This window comes from Salminus brasiliensis, chromosome 1, assembly GCF_030463535.1.
Source record: "Salminus brasiliensis chromosome 1, fSalBra1.hap2, whole genome shotgun sequence".
Classification (NCBI taxonomy): Eukaryota; Metazoa; Chordata; class Actinopteri; order Characiformes; family Bryconidae; genus Salminus; species Salminus brasiliensis.
The window spans coordinates 76,904,983-76,928,034 of NC_132878.1; the positions used below are offsets into that span (position 1 = coordinate 76,904,983).

General features: G+C 37.5%; 2 protein-coding genes across 3 annotated transcripts in view; both read left to right on the forward strand.

Moving 5' to 3' along the window:
* The window catches only part of pign (phosphatidylinositol glycan anchor biosynthesis, class N), a 27,535-nt gene extending 8,676 nt beyond the window's left edge, over positions 1-18,859 (forward strand). For both annotated transcript variants that reach the window (XM_072689698.1, XM_072689687.1), the window contains exons 9-29: positions 451-491; positions 663-722; positions 870-962; positions 1,343-1,398; positions 1,500-1,578; positions 2,626-2,808; positions 3,874-4,013; positions 5,129-5,228; positions 6,229-6,321; positions 6,434-6,525; positions 6,849-6,954; positions 7,134-7,242; positions 9,157-9,259; positions 10,674-10,776; positions 11,943-12,029; positions 12,705-12,760; positions 12,981-13,056; positions 15,410-15,483; positions 16,716-16,758; positions 16,838-16,890; positions 16,997-18,859. In XM_072689698.1, coding sequence (XP_072545799.1) covers positions 451-491; positions 663-722; positions 870-962; positions 1,343-1,398; positions 1,500-1,578; positions 2,626-2,808; positions 3,874-4,013; positions 5,129-5,228; positions 6,229-6,321; positions 6,434-6,525; positions 6,849-6,954; positions 7,134-7,242; positions 9,157-9,259; positions 10,674-10,776; positions 11,943-12,029; positions 12,705-12,760; positions 12,981-13,056; positions 15,410-15,483; positions 16,716-16,758; positions 16,838-16,890; positions 16,997-17,120 — 1,871 coding nt within the window. In that variant the 3' untranslated portion in view covers positions 17,121-18,859. The remainder of the gene's footprint in view (positions 1-450; positions 492-662; positions 723-869; positions 963-1,342; positions 1,399-1,499; positions 1,579-2,625; positions 2,809-3,873; positions 4,014-5,128; positions 5,229-6,228; positions 6,322-6,433; positions 6,526-6,848; positions 6,955-7,133; positions 7,243-9,156; positions 9,260-10,673; positions 10,777-11,942; positions 12,030-12,704; positions 12,761-12,980; positions 13,057-15,409; positions 15,484-16,715; positions 16,759-16,837; positions 16,891-16,996) is intronic.
* Positions 18,860-19,425: 566 nt separating this feature from the next.
* On the forward strand, positions 19,426-22,948 carry gpr141 (G protein-coupled receptor 141). Its single transcript, XM_072689633.1, has 2 exons — positions 19,426-19,563; positions 20,637-22,948. Exon 2 carries the CDS (start codon positions 20,642-20,644, stop codon positions 21,542-21,544), a length of 903 nt encoding a protein of 300 aa, XP_072545734.1. The 5' UTR covers positions 19,426-19,563; positions 20,637-20,641; the 3' UTR covers positions 21,545-22,948.
* Positions 22,949-23,052: the final 104 nt, after the last annotated feature.

Here is a 23,052-nt window from a genome sequence, read left to right on the forward strand (position 1 = left end):
TCTGTTCAGAACTGTGCAAACTGCATGCCTAAATAATCACACACCTGTTTCAAAGCACGTCATATTGTTAAGTCAAATAGGTTGTGTGGTTTCTGTTCATTTTTATAAATAGCAGTGTTTCACAACATGCATGAAACCACACAAGCAAGTCTTCTTTAGAATACTGAACAGCTCAACAAGTGCAAGTGTGAGTCAATTTAGACCTACAGTTTGTGCAATGCTATTTAGTGTACAAAAACTGCAACAGTAAGAAGCAAACTGCAGACACCCAACTTGTCTTGGCTGATCAGCTACGTTTCAGTAAAAAAATTGCATCTGTATGATATTGGATGAACCATTGGTTTGATGTAGTATGATTGTCGCCTTATTCTTTCTTATTCTTACAAAGTTGTGTCAGGAATTTCCACAGAATAGAAGTGATATTAACTTTCTTGGCTTTGATTATCCCAGAATGGGGGCTGGAAACATACAGAAGGGTTGATGTAAACCAGGTGGGCCTTTCCATACTGTATATATATATATATATATATATATGTATGTATAAATGAACTCCCCTATATATCTCTGTTGGCACTATGCATATCAATGAACAGACAGCTGAGAAAATGAGTTGGTTATTCTGATGTGTTTATATTGTTTCCCTCTGTTTCCAATCAATGCAGGCTGATATAGCTCCACTCATGTCATCTCTCATTGGAATACCCATTCCACTGAACTCTGTAGTAAGTCTAATATTCAGATAGGACGTAATAGAATTTCATTTGCATGCGGTAGCTGAGTGCTTTCTCTTTTTCTCTGTATCCCTGTGTTTTTCTCTATCGTCTTTCTTGCTTTCTCACTCACCAATGATATGTTTGGTTGATTTACAGGGTGTCCTGCCATTACAGTACCTCAACAACAGCCAGCACTTCAAAGCTGAGAGCATGTATGCAAATGCCATTCAAATCTTAGAGCAATTCAAGGTGGGTTCAACATTTATGCATTTTTACACACATAATACGTTTACGTATCAGAAGAAATGCTGCTCCGACATTTTATTTTTTTTTCCATTTCATTTCCCAAACAGGGCCAACATCTCATGAAAATTACTTGATTTTCAAGAGAAGTCATTTTTGACAATACAAATACATACAAAAACATTTATGGTTTGAATAATTTTGGTTTTAGTGTCTGTGTGTGTGTCTGTGTGTGTGTCTGTGTGTTTATTTATTTATTAATCGAACTATTTGATTTATAGCCCATATTTTATCAACCATCATATAACAAAAAATTAATTTACATAACACCACTACTTTTTCATATGTCTTAATTGTAATCGCAGTTATTCTGTTTATAATTAAAGGTAAAAATGGCACAGAAAAAGGAGACCACCTTATCCTTTCTCTTCACACCATACCAGTGAGTAAAGATCTGCCTCTAAAGACTGATGTATATCTTAACTGATTAATCTGATCATGTTAAGTGAGATCATCCTTTTCTTATTACTTTTCCTTCTCTAGAATTCTGACTGACTCTAAGCAGATGGATTTTGTGCATCATGCAAGAGACCTGATCCAAAAAGGGCAGTTTGATGATGCTGTGAGTACTGAGCATCAGTTAGCCATACCTAATTGAACCTACCATCAAAAAAGCAATTAGATAAGAGACCTTTTTTGTTTTGTGAAGTACCTTAATTGTAATTGTACTTAAATATATCTATGTAATTATACTAATTATACGTTTATACTTATAATGCAATACTTATTGGAGGAAACCGGGTTAAATGCATTCCTCAAGGGTTCAACCTCTGAGTTACCACTAATCCTATAATACATACAAATTCAACCAAGTAATAGAAGTTAGATAGATGTTAGAACTTACCCCATAGGTGGGGCTAATTGTAACAGGCTGAGAGGCCAGCAGTCAAATCAGTACAATTCCGTCTTATTTGAACTGGAGCCGAACAGCAAATTTGAGTACACTATAATGATTTTTTTTATTTACTTACATGAAATCAACAGCTTTTGGTGTGGATGATGTACCTTACGTACCTCACATAACTTTTGCCAAAGAAAAAAAAAAGTCTTGCTTAAAATATTTTTAAAATGTTCATAAAGGTCTGAATTCTGTAGCATGAAAAATGATTTTTAAGCCAAATATTGAGAAATGTCTGTTGAACCCCTCCCCCACTCTAAATAAAAGCTTAGTACTTTGCTGCTGTAGTCTGATTCAGGATTTCTGTACCACGTATCTCAGTGTTTTGAATACAATAATGTCAAATAAAGGCATAATGGGGGCAGTGGTGGCTCAGCGGTTAGAGCGCCGGGTTATCGATAACAGGGTTGTGGGTTCGATTCCCGGGCTTGGCAAGCTGCCACTGTTGGGCCCTTGAGCAAGGCCCTTTACCCTCTCTGCTCACCGGGCGCTGGAGTTGGCTGCCCACCGCTCTGGGTGTGTGTGTGTACTCACTGCCCCTAGCTCACTAGTGTGTGTGAGTGTGTGTTCATTACCACAGATGGGTTAAATGCGGAGGACACATTCCACTGTACAGTGGACACTGTACAGTGACATATGTAATGATGTAAAACCCTAACTTGGAATTGAAAGATCAGTACTCAATGATGTTTTCTCACCCACTTCCTTTAGGTTCACCTTTGTGACGTTTTAATAACTCAGGCCATGGATGGCTTATCCTACTATCACACTTACGACCGCTTTTTCCTGGGCTCCAGTGTGGTCTTTGGGTTCATCGGGTGGACGTCATATGTAGTGTTGTTAATTTTAAAGACCCATGCTAGTCTTCGCAAGCCACCTACCAGTAGGGATAAGGTGAGAAACATAAATGTTACACTATCAGTGCATAGGGGGCAGTTGTGGGGGGGGGGGGGGTTAAACTTTTTCAGTTGTCATGTTAATCTTTTGATGTTTTTCATCCTTGGTCCAACTTTTTTTGTTCCACTTAAAAAGTGCAGTGGAGTAATTTTCCTTTCATTAATCCCTTTATTAACATTTACATATTAATGTAAACAGGATGTGCTATCAGATTTTTGGAGTGGGCATTGTCACTTTTTTATTGTTATAAAAATTCCTAGTATTAAAAGTATTCATAAAAAGCCTTCAATTTTCAATGTATTCAATGTATTTTCAGTGTATTGTGGATTTTGTCAGTACTTAAAGACCACCCACATTCCTTATTACCAAGGGAGCATAATAAGTTTTGTTAACCAGGAATTTGCTGTATTATATGGAACAGTTATTTACATACAGTATTTTATTATGAATATAAACAAAGTACACCATATAATCAAATGTGGCACACCTTTTAATATTGATCAGCTTCAGTCTCATCATAAAGGACTACAAATGAGGAATTATCAAGTTGTAAATGCTATAGTTTTATGTGATCATTTAAAAGACATTAATGCAAAATAAAATTTTTTTTGGCCATTTTAATAAAATGTTGAGCTGTTCAATCAGAAGGTTAAACAAGAAAATAGAACATTGCTGTGTACAGATTAGCTAGTGCACTAAAATGATAAAAAATAACTTTGTTGCTGAATTTGACCCCTGTGTTTTATTATCGCGATATTTATTTTCAACTGTATGACTCTTCTCTTTTAATTTGATTTTTGGAGTGCCTTTCTTCATTAGCTTTCTTCATTTTTAAAGTCATTTTGGATAAGAGTGTCTGCCAAATGACGACTAAAGTAATGTTATGTTTAGCCTTCTGACCTTCTGAACTTCTGAACCTCAGTGAATGTGAATAGCAAGAAAGTACAGAACTTTCACCCACAGACCTATTTTTTAAGTAAGGTGAAGGTTGTTTAAAGGTGTTTGTACAACAGGATGTTTATGTAAATGAGATGACTATGGGACCTGTTCTTCTTAACACAGATGCCAGGGAGAGGTGTGGGAAGGGTGTTTGTATGCATTGGCCTGCTGGTTACCCTCTTCCTGTTGCTTCAGGCCAGTCCCTTCACTTACTACATCTACTGCCTGCTGCCAGTGCCTGTGTGGTACTCTGTCATTAAAGAGTGAGTATTGTTCATCCTCATGCTTTTGTACTCCGAAAAATAAAGGTGCCAAAAACGGATTTTTGGAGAGATGCCACAGAAGAACTATGTTTGATTCTTTTATTGGATGGTTCTTCACCTCGTTAACCCCTATACATCCACATATGGGTCCATATTTTATTTTAGTTAAGTCTCACAACTACATTTACATTTAGGGCATCTAGCAGACGCTCTTATCCAGAGTGTCTGCCATCATGTACGGAGGGGCTGGTCCGTTCTTGGCTTTGTAGGCCAGGGTCAAGGTTTTAAATCTGATGTGGGCAGCAGCTACAGGAAGCCAGTGAAGAGAACGCAGCAGTGGAGTGACATGGCTGAATTTAGAAACATTGAAGACGAACTGTGCCGCTGCATTCTGGATAAGTTGCAGGGGCCTGATAGTGCGCAGAGGGAGACCAGCCAGAAGAGAGATAGCTAACATGTTTTGTAGCGGTTATTGAATAAATAAAATATAATATGAAAATGATGGACTAATACATCATATTATTGCATTTGTCCTCATGTTTAATGTTTATTATTATGGTCCTGGTATTAAAATGGTTCTTTAAGCCTTGAACCCTGTTTAGAGTGTGAATAACCTTACATAACCTTACACCCAGGCCAAGCAGTATGAGGCACATTTAGGCAACCATGGCCTAAAAGTTAGAAAAGTATACTTTGGACCATTAGGTTGGAGGTTCAAATCCCTGGACCACCAGGAAGCAGGAGCTGGGAGAGTAAAGGAATAGCACCTTCTTCTCCCTCATTCACACCTGTTCCTAAAGACTGTCTTTGAACAAGGCTCCTAAGCCCCAATTGCTCCCTGGGCACTGAGGTGGCTGCCCACTGCTCCAGATGTGTGTGCTCACTGTCAGGTAGTAAAGAGTGTGTGAGTGGGCTAAATTCTGTTGTCCTGCTATGCTATGACCATTCAGGATGATCTTGATCCTAATTTTTTAAAGGTGTATTTGCGAAAGGCATAAAATAAGCTTTCCACTAATAGTGCCATACTTCTTCTTTTCAGCCGTGGAAAGTCCTAAAATAGTCTTTTGTTTTTCAGTTCTAAGTTATATTTGACGTGTTAATGATCTTTCTTTCAGATGTGGCATCCTTGTTGATCTTATAAGATCCATCCCCTCCCTGCCACTGAGTAAATGCTTTGGATATTTTGTCCTGGTTACATTCGGCATTGAACTGCTGGTAAGTCACAGAGCTGGATGATTGTTCTTCATGCGTACCTTATTACCATATTCAGTTATATGGTATACCTTTTCGTATACACACAACATTGTAGTCATTTTAAAATCATTAAAGGAAATCTGTTTTTCCCCCCACAACACTGTTACACTATAACCCTATGCTTTATTTGATGTTTGTACAGCTGTTTTTGTGCATTATTAGTCAGAACACATTCACAACTCTCAGTAAGCATTGAAATGCTTTCTGTACTCACTTTCTTTCTTTATGTGCCATCTAGAGTACCAAGGGTCCTAATATCCAGCCTAAGGTTTAAAAAAATATCAAAATAAAATATCAACAGGAAACCAAAGAATTGATGCCCTTTAAAACAGTTAAAACAAGATTCTATAGTGAATGTTATTATACAGAAAGCCATCACAAGTTCTTTTCTTAAAAAAAGCACCAAAATGTAAAACCTCCAACATACCATTGCTATTAAATTGTTCAATCAGAATATTAAAAAAGGAACATTGCTGTATACGTTTTAGCTAATGCCTTCTAAAAATGATTCAAAATGAATCCCTGTAATACCCCACAACTACTTCAAACTGGACACCAAAGGAAACCCGAAGAACTGATGCCCTTTTAAGACACTTAAAAAAAAGAAAAAAATTGAATAATAATAAAACTCCCCAGTGAATCCCGATATACAAAAAGCCATCTGTCACATTTATTCCCCCCACAAGTCACAAAAATCAACCATCAACATATTTATTCTCTTATACATGTACTATTATGTCATGGTGATTTTGTTAACTGTGATAAATTTAAAAATAATTATGTAAATATTGTGGATAGACATATGCCTATTAACACAACAGAACTGTGTATGCATTAGTGTAAATGTGTTTTCTTTTTGTTACATAATAAGTGCAGGGAGTAATTTAACTAAGTAGTTGTCCCTGTCTAAATAATTTAAATGTACTTTATATTAAAGCATGTTTTCTCCACTGCTTTGTAGGTGGTGAGCTTTTTCTATCGAGCCATGTTGACACTGGGACTCATAACTCTAACAGTGTGGCCGTTTGTCTCAGGCCTTTATAGAAAAGCGAAGGTAAGACATAGTCTTAATGTAATTCAGCCTTTCAAACTAAACCCTTAATGTTCAGGTATTAATGCAGGCAGGATTTATTAAGGATGTACTGTTTTGTTTCTGTTGTGTGTAGTCCAGGTCAGTGAGCTGGGTGTTGAGCTGCCTGTGTCTGGCTGCATTTCCTCTGTTGCCTGTGGTTGGACGAGAGCCTAACATCGACTATGTGTATGTCTAACCCCCCCCCCCCCCCCTCTCTGACACATAGTGGTAACTTCATAGACCATATACTAGCTGCTGTACTATTCTTAGGGTGTGACCACACTCTTAAAAATAAAGGTTCTTTAAATGTTTCTTTAAATGATGCCAAAGAAGAACCATGTTTGTAATAGAGATGTGTGAGTGTGAAAAACCTAAAGAATCTGTACACCAAGCGGGAAAAAATGGCAGGAGTGCAGAATAACTTTTTTATTGACGTTTTCAATCATATGATATATTTACACATGTCTTTTGGATAATCTGGGCATATGTTTATAATTTGACATTTACAGGCTGTGTGCTGGAGCTCTAACTCTCTTCAACACCTTCTCCTACCTCTGGTCATCACGTGGGCTTGCCGGCCTACACAGGAGTGATCGCCGACTGTTTATTTGCCAGGTCATTTCTTGTCATTTGCTCTACATGTTCTGTTTTGTGTCTTCTGTCATGTTCACTTGCTCACATTCTGTCATCAAAATCATGTACAGAAACATATGTGCATGTATTGGTAAAGCTTCATGTATTGCAGTGCTGTATTATACAATCCACTGATAACGACAATCTGAATGTGGCTGTAGATGTTCCAGGTGGGGCTGTGTGCTTACGTGCTCGCCAGCACTCACTCTAGTCTGCAGCTGAAGCATGGCCTGCCGCTGTTCAATCAGCTCATCAGCTGGTCCACTCTGGGTTAGAGAGTCCTCTTGTTTTTTTTTTCCTCTTCTGAGTTCTTTCAGGGAGTAGTTCGAATGTTATCTCTAACATTGCTAAGATTTAATGACTGTGAAAGCCAATAGTTTTGTTTAATTTAATCAAGTTGCAAAAGTTTTTTTTAGTAATGTCTAAGCTTAAAGGTATCTTTGAACTATTAGTCTGTTCTAACTAGCTAGTTTTCTTGGGTAAATAGCAAAGCACTTTGTAAGTTGCTCTGGATAAGAGCGTCTGCTAAATGCCATAAATGTAAATGTAAAAGTAGCTGAATATAGCCTTAGGACTAGCATGTTCTCCACAGGGTCATGCTAACTAAGTACAATACTGTTGTTAGTCATGTTAGCATGTTCTGTCTTAAAGGGCTTATTAAAAAAATTTCAGTCATTTTACAAGATCCAATACCTTATTCAGCCTATTGCAGTTTAGCCTGTTTAGTGTTTAATCCTGTACTGCTTTTGTATTGGGCACTAAACACTATACAATGCAGCCAATTAGAACAAAGGTGATTTGCATATGTAACTTTTAATGGCACAGTAACAAAAACAGCCTGCTTGGTTCATATAATAAAGAGGGGTTGGGAATGGTACTGAAGGAATGAATCACAACTGTTATTGCTAAGTTAGACTGTGCAGCTCCTTATACATATATAGTTTCGTCTGAAAACAACGATTTTGTGTATGCTGTACACTGAAGACATTTGAATTTGAGGGCCAAAGATGAATATTAAACTGAATATAATCATTTTACATCTGGACGTGTTGAACAACTTAGAAAATGGCACATTTTGAACCCACCCATTTTAAGTGATCAAAAATATTGAACATGTGACTGACAGATCATGCCTGGTTCAGTGTGTGATATCAGTGTGTGCAGAAATAAGCTCTTAAGTGCAGGATTTGTGACTAATTTGTGATCACATTAATTTGAAGACAATTGCAATCCAACTGTTAGGTCACCCAGAGGGAGTTCATTCCACAAGGATTAAAATCCAGATCCATGCTTCTTGACGGACGATGGGGCGAGCCAAGCTGTGCTTTAAAGCTTAAAGGGCTCTAGGTACGAGTCAGGTTTTGAATGGACCAGCCATTTGGCTTTGAACTCCAGCATCAGGGTTTTTAATCTGATGTGGGCAGCTACAGGAAGCCAGTGAAGAAAACGCAGTAGAGGAGTGACATGTCAGAAATCCGCACGGCTTAAGCTAAGTCGTGCAGCTGCGTTCTGGATCAGTTGCATGGGCCTGATGGCACGCATAGAAAGACCAGCCAGGAGAAAGTTGCAGTAGTCAAGCCTTTAGGGGACGAGGGACTTAACATGCACCTGGGTCGCCTCCCTAGAGAGAAAGGGTAGAATTCTCCGGATGCTGTAGAGGAGAAATCTGCATTTTCAACATGAGTCAGCTTGCTGCAGTTGTGGCAAGCAAGGGATATGCAACCAAATATTAAATGCTCTTTGTAGTTTGCTATCTGTTCTTATCTTAAGCTCACATGCAAATTGGGTAGCCTGCCACCAAAGGTCCTGTGTTCCAGGTCTAGATGTTAATATTCAGAAAAAAAGCTTCTGTCATCTCGTATTCATCTTTTGATCTCAAACCCAAAGTCCACAGGGTATAGCTGTAGACGCTAAGAATTGGTCTTGCCATTCTAATATCTTTGGAGAATACTGTATATGCATATTCGTTGACTGAATGTTCCGTCATCTGAATAATTTATAGTGCTTTTGTTGATTGTGAGTTTGATCTGTGGTGAATTTCCAAGACCAGTATTTAGCCTAGGTCTGGAGTACATTTTCCTGTCAGTGCAGATCTCGGTTTAGAATTCTGAGTTTATTCTCTTTGACTCAGTCATTACATGCTACTGAATGTCTGTCCACTAATCTATATTCTCTCTTGTTCAGTTTCATCATTTTTTGTGCCACTGCTGACTTCTACGCGATTGTTCCATAGGCTTCTGAGTATCCTCTTATCCCTCATTTGTGTCTACCTTCTTCTTAGCACAGGGTAAGATGTTATGCACATGTTATAATATATATGTATGTATATATATATATATAATTTTTTGTGTATATACACTATGCACTTGGGTCTTAAGTTTATGGCTAAAGTGGCTGTATTCTCAGTTTACACACAGTGTGAAAGATCATATTACAGAAAGTCGAGGCATGTCTGGTAAAGCGTTTTAGTGCAGCAATTTTGTACTTGCAAATCCCTCCCCCCCCCCCCCCCCCAAAATGAAATAGTTAGCTGACGTTCATATGTTTTATATATGTGGACCATGGCTTTATGTAGGTTACTGCTGTATTAGAGCTATTGTGGTTAAGCGGCTGAGCACATTTTGAAGGAAGTGAAATTGCCAGAAACGTTGCTTTTACTTATTCAAAGTGGTACTTTTGCAATATATCGGGAAATGTATGCTAATCATTGCATAAAGCTAGCCAAGTGTGCATCAGTTGAGTTGAGAAATTGTCCTAATCGTTGAACAAAACAATGAATTTAAATAATTTAAAATAACCTAAATAAATTCAATATGAAATTCTCTCTATATACATATATAACTTAACGCTAATATGCAGAATATCATGTCTGAATTTATTGTAGTCTTTAGTTAGATTATGTCTATAGTTTGTGGATATAGATTTTTTTTTGTCTGGAGTTGGATTAGGTGGAAGAACCTGTTTGCCCTGTGATTTATATGGTTTCTCAGAAGGGTGCAATGATACACAAATGTTACAGTATTGTGGGTTGGAACCATGTTATGATATGGTTTCTATAGAGAAGTAAAATGAAACGCTGATTCTTTTACTATTACTATTATTATTTTATAGCTATATTGGCATTTAAATATTATTTATAGCACCCGGTATAATGCCTAAGAAGATAGCACTAAGAACGAATGTTAGAGGTGCTAAATCAACACTGTGGGTGTTAAAATTAACCATGTGAGTGTTAATTCCACACCTGCAAATTAGCTGTATATCCTAAAGTTTTCTCCAACCTCTCTTTATACCTTAGAATTAATCCGGCTAATCTTGATGCTGTGCCTTTAAGACAGTCTATTGTAGAAGTTTGGGCACTCCTGTTCATATTTTGTTGATTTCTGCATCCTCTTTTTTAACCAAATTAACCAAATAAACAGTAATTATGATTCAGAATGTGCAGAAGTGTATCTTTATATTGTACATGAGAGTAAAACAAATTATAAATTCAATGTAATACATTTCTATTCAAAGTGATGACTGTTAACATCATCCTTTATAATCATAAAGGTTACCTTAACTTTACTGTTTGAGGTTTGAAACTAAAAGTGGCTGCAGCTGAACCCCTTTGACTCCTTGTGGGTCAAGGATATTCACATAAAGTGCAGTCAACATTGTGATATTTTTCACTAACTGTGGTTATTTGGTACTGTGCAAAGGTACGAGGCCCTCTTTCCTCCAGTGCTGTCATGGCTGATGTTTGTGTGGATTAATATGGAGCAGGATGCCATGGATGCACAGGGAGCGTCCAGCAGGACTGAGGTAACATCTGAAGTCTCTTTGCGGTTTGAGTTCCTGTAGCTTCTGCTTTATAGAGAATGTGGTTGTTATTGCCACGTACCTATTTATCTGTGGCCTACCATTTCCTCTGTGAAGGTGGGACAGTTTGAGTATACTTGTGCATCAAACTGTTCTCGGCAGGGCTGAGTGCTCCTGGAGAAGCAACCAATTGAAGATGTTTTTGGGGGGTTTGATGCCCAGATACACTAAGCTGCCACTGCTGGGTCCTTGAGCAAGACCCTTTTCACATTTCTTGTAAATACAGCCACATTATTTTTATTCCAATGTAAATGCACCATCCCCATAAACTCACCCATAGCACAGTTAAACTGTCAGCTGTGCAACTTTCTTCATATGTAAAAATTGCCTACACACACAGTAAAACACTTGTTTGCTCACCTGTATGAAGAATAAAAAAAATCAGTCCTCTTTCTTTTTTGTAAATCATATACGTTTGTATTAAAATCTATTCCATCAACTTTACTGAAGCATTTTATTGCTACCAGGAAGGAGTTCATAACCCTAATTATTACTAAACTTGACCACCCCTCATCCTTCATATTATTAGTTATGGTAATTGTTGGTTTGGTTTAGGAACCAGTATTGGTTTATGAATCAAAATTGTTCAAAAGTCTGCTATAGAAACATTAGAACGGTTATGTGTATTTAACAAAAAGTTAAATACATAATATAATACATACATTTTTCTTAAATACATGATTTTACACATGAGTTTACTTTTTTTATTCCTAAACAATTATAGAAGTGAGGAAAGAAACCTGTTTCTTCCAGTGGGTCTTATTATAAATAGGTTTATATTATTCATCTTGCTGGTGCAAAATCAAGAATCGCAAATTGTTTAGAGGTGGACAAAAGTCACCAGCATTTTACATTGAATTCACATGAATTTTAAGATTATTAGCTTAAGGTGCTTAATATTGACCAAACAAATGGATTGACATTGTGAAAGTCTCAATTTAACTTTTAAAATGAACACTGTCCTGATGTGTTTTCTGATAAAGACAGGATTTGGCATGTTTGGTATTTAACTTTTTTTTTTTTGTATACGTTTTTTTTTTGTTGCTAAACTGTGTACACAATAACTGGTATATTATACTGCTCATAATAATCCCAAGTTATCTTTGCAGCTCCACAGTATTGATTTTGCCGAGAACATTGACTTAACCAAAATCAGGCAGTTGAAGCTGGATGATCTACGAAGATCCTACTTTTTTGTATCCTTTCACTTTACCAGTGAATAGCTTTGTGTATTAATCTTTGATTCTAGAATGAATGGACATGTTTTGGTCAATGATCTAATTTTCAGTCATCTTCCCTTCACTCAAATGAAGTCGATCCACCTAGATGTTCAGGTGTCTGAACTTTGCTTCTTTAGTTTTACCCTGGAACTACAAGAGTAATACCTTAAATAATTGAAACTCACCAGAATTGTGCAAACTGCACACATTAGTCAATACATGTTTGCCTCAAACCAAGTCAGGTTGTTAAGTAATCTTGAATAGACTTCTCTATATGGTTTCTGACATTGCATAACACACTATTATTTATAAACATTGATAAAAGTAAAAAGATAGTAAAGTCAAAGTTAAGGCCTCAAGAAGGCTTCTTACGATTTTTGGCACTGCTTATTTTTATTTTTTATAGATAACACTGTCATACAGTGCCAGAAACCACAGAAACAAGCTTATTTGAGATTACTTAACAATTTACTGCATTTTGAGATTTGTGATGATGCAGATATGTGGTTTTCACAATGCTAACATTACTTGTTGGTGACATTAGCCTTGTAATTGCAGTCTAAAGCTAATGAAACAATCTTCACTCACCATGCATGTGTTGGCTCCCCTTTATAGCCTGCCGTTTCATATTAGCCTTAACAGTTAACCCAGGTGTTTTTCATCATAATTGCATTTTTTGGCACAGGAAACATTGCTTCCATCAACAGGTGATTCCTTCTGTTTGACCACATCCTTTAGCAGTGTTTTTGTGGCCCCAAAACACTGTCTGATTTCACCTATAGACCACAAGTTAATCACAAATGATTCAATAAGTTAAATGTATTAAATTGTTTGAGCCGGGGGACACATTAAAACGATACCTTTCTAGGAAGTCGTGAGGAGTTGGAATGCTAAAAATGTCTCTCTCTTTTTTGTTTTTATTTTAAGTTTTGACCCGGCTTCTGTCTACTGCTTCCTAACAGTCTTTAACCCCTTCATCATGGGTGGCTTATTGATGTGGAAGGTATTATGCTTACATTTCCACACATCTTCAGTTCATACATAAATATGCGGTAAATTAAGTGCTAAATGGTTTGTGGTCATTTAAGTAAAAGGAGAACTGTTTGCTTGGTTAACCATTTAAACCCTCAATGCCTGTATCTGGGCCTATTCTTCAGCTTCTCAACATAAATGACATTTTATGATTATGGAATAATTCATAGTGGATACTAAATACTTCATAGTGGTTATTGAACAATTTATAGTAAAAACTGAATAATTCCAAATGGATATTAATTCATTTGTAGTGGTTATTAAATAATTTCCAATAGATACTGAATATGTTATAATGGATATTAAATAATTCATAGTGGTTATTGAATAACTTATAGTAGATACTGAATAACTTATAGATACTGAATAATTCATAATGTATACAGAATAATTCATAGTGGCTGTTGAATAATTTATAGTAGATACTGAATCATTTAAAATGGATACTACAGGGTGGGCCATTTATATGGACACACCTAAATAAAATGGGAATGGTTGGTAATATTAACTTCCTGTTTGTGGCACATTAGTATATGGGAGGGGGGTAAACTTTTCAAGATGGGTGGTGACCATGGCGGCCATTCTAAAGTCGGCCATTTTGGATCCAACTTTAGTTTTTTCAATGTGAAGAGGGTCTTGGTTTTTAACGTAACTTTATTCTTTCATGAGTTATTTACAAGTTTCTGACCACTTATAAAATGTGTTCAAAGTGCTGCCCATTGTGTTGGATTGTCAATGCAACCCTCTTCTCCCACTCTTCACACACTGATAGCAACACCGCAGAAGAAATGCTAACACAGGCTTCCAGTATCAGTAGTTTCAGGTGCTGCACATCTCGTATGTTCACAGCATAGACAATTGCCTTCAGATGATCCCAAAAATAAAAGTCTAAGGGGGTCAGATCGGGAGACCTTGGGGGCCATTCAACTGGCCCACGACAACCAATCCACTTTCCAGGAAACTGTTCATATAGGAATGCTCGGACCTGACACCCATAATGTGGTGGTGCACCATCTTGCTGGAAAAACTCAGGGAACGTGCCAGCTTCAGTGCATAAAGAGGGAAACACATCATCATGTAGCACTTTCAAATATCCAGTGGCCTTGAGGTTTCCATTGATGAAAAATGACCCCACTATCTTTGTACCCCATATACCACACCATACTATCAATTTTTGTGTTCCAACAGTCTTGGAGGGATCTATCCAATGTGGATTAGTGTCAGACCAATAGCGGTGGTTTTGTTTGTTAACTTCACCATTCACATAAAAGTTTGCCTCATCACTGAACAAAATGTTCTGTGTAAACTGAGGGTTCTGTTCCAATTTTTGTTTTGCCCATTCTGCAAATTCAGTGCGCCGATCTGGGTCATCCTCGTTGAGATGCTGCAGCAGCTGGAGTTTGTAAGGGTGCCATTTGTGAGTAGCTTATATCCGCCGAAGGGATGTTCGACTGATGCCACTCTCCAGTGACATGCGGCGAGTGCTACGCTGTGGGCTCTAGCTGAATGAAGCTAGGACAGCCACTGATGTTTCTTCATTAGTGACAGTTTTCATGCGTCCACATTTTGGCAAATCCAACACTGAACCAGTTTCACGAAACTTGGCAAGCAGTTTGCTAACTGTAGCATGGGAGATGGGTGGTCTCATAGGGTGTCTTGCATTGAAATCTGCTGCAATGACCCGGGGACTGCGTTCACCAGACATCAACACAATTTCTATCCACTCCTCACATGTTAACCTCTGCGACATGTCAATGGCTGTAAACAAAGAGAAGCTTGTAAATAACTCATGAAAGTTACGTTAAAAAATTCTCAATAAAAATTCTCAATAAGTTTGATGTGTCACATGACCCTCTTCCCATTGAAAAACTAAAGTTGGATCCAAAATGGCCGACGTCAAAATGGCCGCCATGGTCACCACCCATCTTGAAAAGTTTTCCCCCTCCTATATACTAATGTGCCACAAACAGGAAGTTAATATCACCAACCATTCCCATTTTATTTAGGTGTATGCGTAAATAATTCATAGTGGTCATCGAATGATTTTTAGTAGATACAGAGTAACTCATAATGGATACTGAGTAATTCATAATGGTTATTTAATAATTTCTAGTAGGTAATAGATACTGGTTATTGAATCGTTTCTGGTAGATTTAAACATGCTAAAGCGCATAGAGCACTACTTTTTTTTTCTTTCAAACAATGAGTGTTGTATTTTCTAATATCTGGGTGTGCTTTTTGTTTTTTTTGTTTTTGTATAGCAATGCTATCTGCGTTTCCTTTGTTTCCCCATTGGTGTAACTTTTTCATTGTTCTTTTTTCAGGTTCTGATTCCCTTCATAATTGTAATGTGCACATTTGATGGTGTCCAAGTATCAACAAGGCTTTCATCAAGAAGGTATTGAAAAAACATTGTAATATCGTGCATGATTACTGGTAAGCAGCTCTTGTGACGAGTCACTGTAGGTAGGCTTGGGCCACAGCATGTTGACAAATCTTTACTCTGTAATTTCCTATGTAAGGCATAACAACGCATCTGTCTTAAACAAGGTCCAAACACACTTATTTTGTATTAGATTTTTTAGCCACTTATAACATTTGTGTTATAAACATGGCTGTTGCAAATTTTTAACACAGCGTCCATACTTCATATTTTTACGATAGATGGACAAAGTTCAACTCTGGTTAGCTTATTACACCATGCTCATCACTGAACAAACCACACACCACGACAATAAAGTGAATTATATCTGCTTCACTTTTTAACACCACTCATGAGTAACCTGTTGCTGGAGGGTAGTTTCTATAAGTTGCAAGATTCAAGTGGCACAGAAATTAGTGTGCATGTACAGATGCTGTAGTGCATGCTCCACATGCTGTTGGTTTGAAGTGCCAGCCACACTCATTACCACTGGTGTGCACTGCATGTGGCGCAAAGCTGCTTCTGGGCCTCAAATAAAATTTCCAACTCCTCTTAACCTTAAATCTTGAAATCAAGAGTACGCTTGCATGTGCTGCAACACATGCTTAGTGTTCACACTGTGAGTTTCAGTTGTTTATTTATTTAAAGTGTGACAGATCAAGACTGACAATCAGATCCGTCACTAAAGAACTGCTCAACTAAAATATTAAATTGTCTGACAGATTTCTAACTCTCTAAAATTGGTTTAGGCCATACAGTTTTTGTCAGGCTCTAGTCTCCGTTTATGGGAAAAAAAGGTATGACTTGAAACTTGTATTAAATGTATTAAATTAATACATAAATTAAATAATAAATGAAATAAATTAGATTTTGTCCCTGTGACCATGGCCCTTTAAAACAAAGCAAGAATGAGGTGTTTATGCAAAGCAGCCTTACGTAGCTCATTGCTTTATAACATGGTGACAAAATGCAGCAATGGTAAAATACCATAATGTTTCATTAATCATTTATCTTCAACAGAGTTCTTCCAGCAAACAGTGGGGCTTATTGTGTTGACTAGCTGTGGTTGCTGTGTAACCTAATGCATTAATACAAAATCTAATGTGTGCTGTTATATTAGTGTACATTAGGTATTTTACAATGGCTTCAATCATGCAGTCAGATTTGAAAAATGCGTGTTCATTGTGTTTCATTACTTTCCTTTCTAGCCTTTTCCTCATTGTGCTGGTCATCTCTGACTTGATGGCATTGGTAAGTTCTGCAGGACAAATTAGTTACATGGTTAAGGTCGAAACATTCAGTGGTTAAATCAGCTTTTCTTGTTTTCCAGCACTTCTTTTTTTTGGTAAAAGACTATGGAAGCTGGCTAGACATTGGTACTAGGTAAGTCTTTTCTAGTTCATTTATATCAGTGTTATGAGGGGTCTATTATTAGGAGATAAATTGGTGTAGATGTGTCTAATTTTTATCTCTTTTTCCTTTCCTCTAGCATCAGTCACTATGTCATTGTCATGTCCATGACTATCTTTTTGATGCTCTTGAGCGTTATGACTCACATTCTGACATCCAAGAGGATCCAGATTGGACAGAGAATGAAGTTGCACTTCAAATGAGGTCCAGTGGTTGGGTGTTTTATGGCTGCAGATAGTATTTTTATGTTATTTTACGTTATGAAACAACGTATGAAACCAAGCAAACACATGCTTGGTGCGTTGGTGATTCTTGTTGGCTGCTTTACTTCATTAACAAAGTTGAAGCAGTTTTCAGAACTGAAAGTAAAAGGAAATAAACCATTATGAGCAGGTATAAAATCCCCATTCATCAATTATAGCATTCATGTTAGACTAGGTGCAATACTGTGACCCAACATTACAGATGGCGGTATGATATGCAAATCTCCAGTCTGCAAACACACCAGATCTGTATGTCTTTACCAAATATGCATGCTGTACATTCTGTACTTGTACAATTTAACTTTTTTCAGTATTTGGAACAGTTTGCAGTATTGAGATGTTGTACTGTATGTTTGGTAATGTTTTTCTTTTGTTTGTTTTGTTTTTTGTATTTTCTTCTTATTTTTCACCTCCCCTCCAAATTTAAGGCTCCCCTTATTACACAATGCTACCAGTGCTAGTAGGGCCTTTTTGAAGTGCTGCTAACACATTGTCATTGGACAGCTCGGTGTGCTTGGAGGAGTCACATTCTTTTACGTTAGCTACCAGATGCTTGCTCTGGGAAGCATCACACCATGATGTAAAGGGGGAGAAGAAGGGCCATTCTATCCGCCCAGAGAGAGCGAGGCTATTGGCTAATGCTCTTTGGGAATCTAGGATTCCATGGCAGATGGCAGTCTCCTGACAGTCTCTAGATCATGGGGCTCCAACAGTTAGATGGATGCACCACTCCAGATGCATTGTATACATCATCATGTCAAAGACATGTTTGTGTTTTTTCTTTCCACTGAGAAGTACATTTACAGAAAACACTTGCTTTAATTACAAATTACTTTGTGTCACATGAATGTCATCTTACTTTACACCAAAGGACCAAATTCTCAAGTTTCCCCTTTGTCAAAATGAAAGGATTTGGCCATTTGACTCAATAACATGTTTTAGCATGTTAATAAAGTGTTTTTTTTTATAAACATGTTTTTGTTTTGTCTATCATTTTCATCTTTAATTCTGCACTGGTGCTGTGAGGCTAATATCATGTGTCATTTAAGAATTTGGGTGACATAAACTTACTTTTGTATCTATTTTAGCCTTGTAACATGAAAGCAAACCTAAAGAAGCAGACTTTAGACAACAGGCATTTGGGGCAAAGGGAAAATCATTGAACCGGCTCTTAGAAGTACTCCATTTTCATTTGAATATGAACTTATTGGTGGGAGGGTACTTTTACAGCTTACTGTTTGAGAAATATGTTATTTGTACTGGAAAGTGTAACATTCTCTAAGTTTGGTTGACATATGTGTGTCTTATTTTGGTAAGTGCACCATTTACCTCAGTTTTTGGTGTTTTAAACAAGTGTGTTAGCATAACCATTGGCAAAGCTGTTATTGAAGATGGCCAGCATTTTGAGTTCCCATTAAACATCTAGTTTATCTAATCAGTCCTTCATTAAATTAGAGCAGGTGAGCTGCTGGTGGAACAAACTCAAAGTGTCGAGTTACAGAGAAGAAACAACCCTGTGTTCTACTGACCAACTTATCAGTATCAGCCAACAGAACGATGTGATGACGTTTTGTTCATTTGTGTTCTTTCTAATGTAACATAATTGTGTTTTACATACTTTTGTAAAGCAGTGTATGTTTTATGTCTTCATATGTGGGATAAAAAGTTGTTGTCTATACTATGACTGCGTTTCACTGTGATATACTTTTGCCTTCATTTAATTTGAATTCCAATAATACCTCAGCCCACATCCTTCCTCTCAATGTGACTGGCCTTCTGGGGCAAACTATGCTAATGGGGAAGGGTGCTTTTTTTTCCTATTATTTGAATTTCCTAATTAATATTGCATATAGGAACAACTGCCAGATTCCAATTATATGAAAAAGTGAAAAAAGCCAAAAAGTTTTTTGTGTGATCTTGACAATGTGTAAGTGGTGCTTTGGTGTTAATGCCATTCTGGATAATATGTTTTCATCTCACGCTTCTCAAAGTAGTTATTTTTTGTGAATATTTTGATCACAATGTAATATAATATAATATTACAACAATGTATGCAAAGGCATATGTAAGACTGGATTAAGGATCATGCCACTAACTATAGTCAGCGTCAAGTAAATTAAATAAAGTAAAAATCTAATTGAGTTAAAAACTAAAACAAACAACTTGAGAAGTGCAGTGCAATGTCCTGTGAAAGGAAGCCACTTAGCCACTTAGTGCAACATACAACCAGTGTGAATGACGAAGCAGCTAATGCTGCAAGATCCTGCCTCAGTCAGACACACTCCAATAGTGCTGTTTATAACCAATAGAACAGACGACTGAGACAAAGCTGCACTTCCTCTTGTTCAGCTCAGTACACTTCAGCTTCTGCTTTACTCAGACGGTACGTATGTGACAATTTCATTTTTAGTATTATGTAGTATTTGTTGTACTACAGTTAATGTAGATAACATGTTTGTTTCATTACAAGTAGTATTAATAATTGTGCTGTGTTCATTTTACAGCAGTCATTGTTGTTGCATTGAACGCTGGGTATAACCACATATACAGAAGAGTTTTTTCAGTGGTGTGTGTGTGGTTCATTGTCTAGAAATTTCTCTGTGTAGATCATACCGAGAATGTAATCTATAAGGTTAAGCACTGCTCTTGACTAGGTCTGTCACGATAATTTGAACAAACATGTATATGTGTTAAAATATACATATTTTCTTGATGAATTTGCAATAGTTTGTAATTTAATTTGCATGATAATTAATATTTTACACAACAAATCTCCCTTTTAGATATTAGAAATGTTGATTCTAGCTTGTCATAATAGCTAGGCTAGAAGTCACCATGTAAGTTGCTCTGGATAAGAGCGTCAGCTAAATGCCATAAGTCAGGATGGGACAGGGCTTTCTAATGGTTGCAAATGTCCATGTGTTGGACATTGTAGTGAGAGAATTAAATCTGATGGATATAAAAACATATAACATGATGTAAACTTGTGAATTCTGTCCCACTGGTGAGGGAAACTGACAATATAAATATATATAAATAAATAAATAAATATATATATATATTCTTCAATAAAGGGCATTATTAGAGGTATCTTTGAATTTAGCTTATTCAAGCTAGCTGCGTTTTTTCTTGGGTAAATAGCAAAGCACTTTTGTAAGTTGCTCTGGATAAGAACGGCTGCTAAATACCTTATATATATATATATATATATATATATATATATATATATATATATATATATATATATATATATATATAGTGTGTGTGTGTGTGTAGATAGATAGATAGAGAGAGAGAGAGAGAGAGAGAGAGAAAGAGAGAATGCCCCCTTTACCGCTGTTTTAAAGGCTTCTTTAAGGTGTCTTTATCCTGCCATCTAAGCCTGCCAAAGGCTTCATTAATTATCAAATACTCTGTTGGTATATGACAACTTTCTTTATTTCTTTCTTTCCGCAGAAACCATGTTGACGATCAACCCCAGCTACAACTCCACGACCACGAGCACCCTCAGCACTCAAGCATCTTTAGACAATCTGCTTAATTCACCCCACAGAATCGCCCTGATCGCCATCTACACAGTGGTGCTCGTGACGGGCAGTGTGGGCCTACTTATAATGACCAGTGTGCTGAAAACCAACCTGCGCTCATGGACCACCATCGCCTTTCTGAACTTGCTTTTGGCCCACCTCATATTCTTGCTCACTGTCCCTTTCCGCATCTACTACTATGTGACCAACTACTGGAAACTGCCTCCATTGACCTGCAAAATCGTCAGTGCAATGATCCACCTGCACATGTATTTGGTCTTTGTCATCTACGCGGTCATCCTTGCTATTCGTTTCGTGCAATACTACAAGAAAACAGATCGAATAGAGTTCTACCGGAGGCTTCATGCCCTGGCAGCAAGCATTGGTATATGGTCCATTCTGATCATTGTTGGACCCATCATCTTATCGCAGTATGGCAACCAAGAAGTCGTGGATGAAAACAAGTGCTTTAACTTTGGCCAGGCAGCCAGTACAGGGAATGTGTTTGGTCTGAACGTGTTTTTATCAGTCGTCATCATCCTTGTGTCGTGCGTCCTGAGCTGCATACTCGGGGTTATCCTTTATTCCATGATAAAGAAGAATGGCGCAGCTTGTCGACACCAGCAGGAGTTTTGGGCCCAGATGAAGAACATCAGCTTCATTGTGATAATCTTCACTTGCCTGGTGCCGTACAACATATTTCGATTGTATTACCTTCAGAATCCCTCTAAAATGCAGGACAGCAACGAGATCTTTCTGTCCATCACCACTCTTACCTGCGCTGACATGTTGCTCACTTTCGCAGGGAAGGGATTATGTCAACTGTGTGGGTTCTGATAACAGGAACTACCTCCACTATTCAGCTTATCGTGAATGCATTGCAAAGAAAAGACAGCAACAGTCATGTTTTACGGTGAGGGTGGAGATGATGATTAAACTGCTCAGACAACCTAAGCCTCACAGATCGGCCCTGCTCATGGCTGTCTTGCCCATGAAGCCAATGATCTTACGGTTCTTCTTGGGAGAGAAGAAAGTTCAGGGGGGTTAAAACCCAGACAGGAGGACAACACCGACAAACCCCCATCCCAAACTTACCAATGTGTCTTACAAATAATCGAGAGAACGTATATGTGTGTATTAGCATCTACTAGACTGTTTTTAAGTGAGTGTTTGACCTTACATAACTTTTCTTGTTATTTTATTATTTTTTCTTGTATTGTACTTGTTCATTTGTATGGATTTATATACCAAAAACAGTCCAGCCCTTTTTACATAACCAATTTCTAGCCTCTCAAAATGCTCTTTATTACTGTGCTAGTAAGATATTTGGTATATTTGACATTGATACACTAACAGTGTATAGTTTATCATATATAATCATTTTATGGGCCGTAGCTGGTAGAGAACCCTGAGTGCACCTAAGCATTTAGATCAACTATAACTTTACCATTGGCCCAACACATCCCACTCATCACCCATCTGTGACTGTGGCTGATGTAGTGTTGAACTTTGTCCCTGGTTCAATTTGAGAGCACATTTATCCACTGCTCAAACAGCAACAGACTATATTATAGATGAAGAGAGAACATGACGTGAGTGCCCAATGTAGTACATAAAAGAATAAGCTAGAACTCGTCCAAAAACTCGTCCAACATTTTTTGAGCCCTCTCGGCTACAGGTGGAGTAGCAGGCGCTTTATACATGCGTGTGGGCTTTTGGTTGCATTTTCTGGATCTTAGTTCCCATGTGTGGATTGTTGGGACGGAGCAGTTGAATTATATGTCTTACTTTAAAATAGTGACAGAAGTTGGGGGACACATGAAAATGGTGTCCAAAAAACGTGGCATCAGTTGCAAGTTATTGTTCAGTTTGAAGGAAGGATGTGGCGCCATCTGCTGTAGAAGCGGGGAAACGCAGGGACAGCAGCTGAAATCTTCCTATCTCTTACTGTTATTGTTATCATGTATAAAATGAGAAGCCCCGGATGTGGAGCACCACACCCTAATTAGTCTGCCACTGTGTGTAGAGTTAGACTACCCCAATCTTAGCAATAGCAAGGACGCAACTAATCTGTACTTTTTTTTTTTTTTTTACCACATATCTAAGCAGGTACTTATAAATACAAATAAATAGAAATACCAACTCAAAAATTTAAACAAGGGATTTCTTTAAGATTAAATTCTGTGGCTTGTATGAGTGTGTGTGCGCGCGCGAGTGGCCTATGCCGTGAACGCACAACAACGATTCATTTCTTTTGCCTTTTTATTGGGCCTAGTTACTGTTTAACATCCCCACCCAACTTTCAGTTTGTTTAGTAAATCGATCTAATGAGGCTACCCTGACAC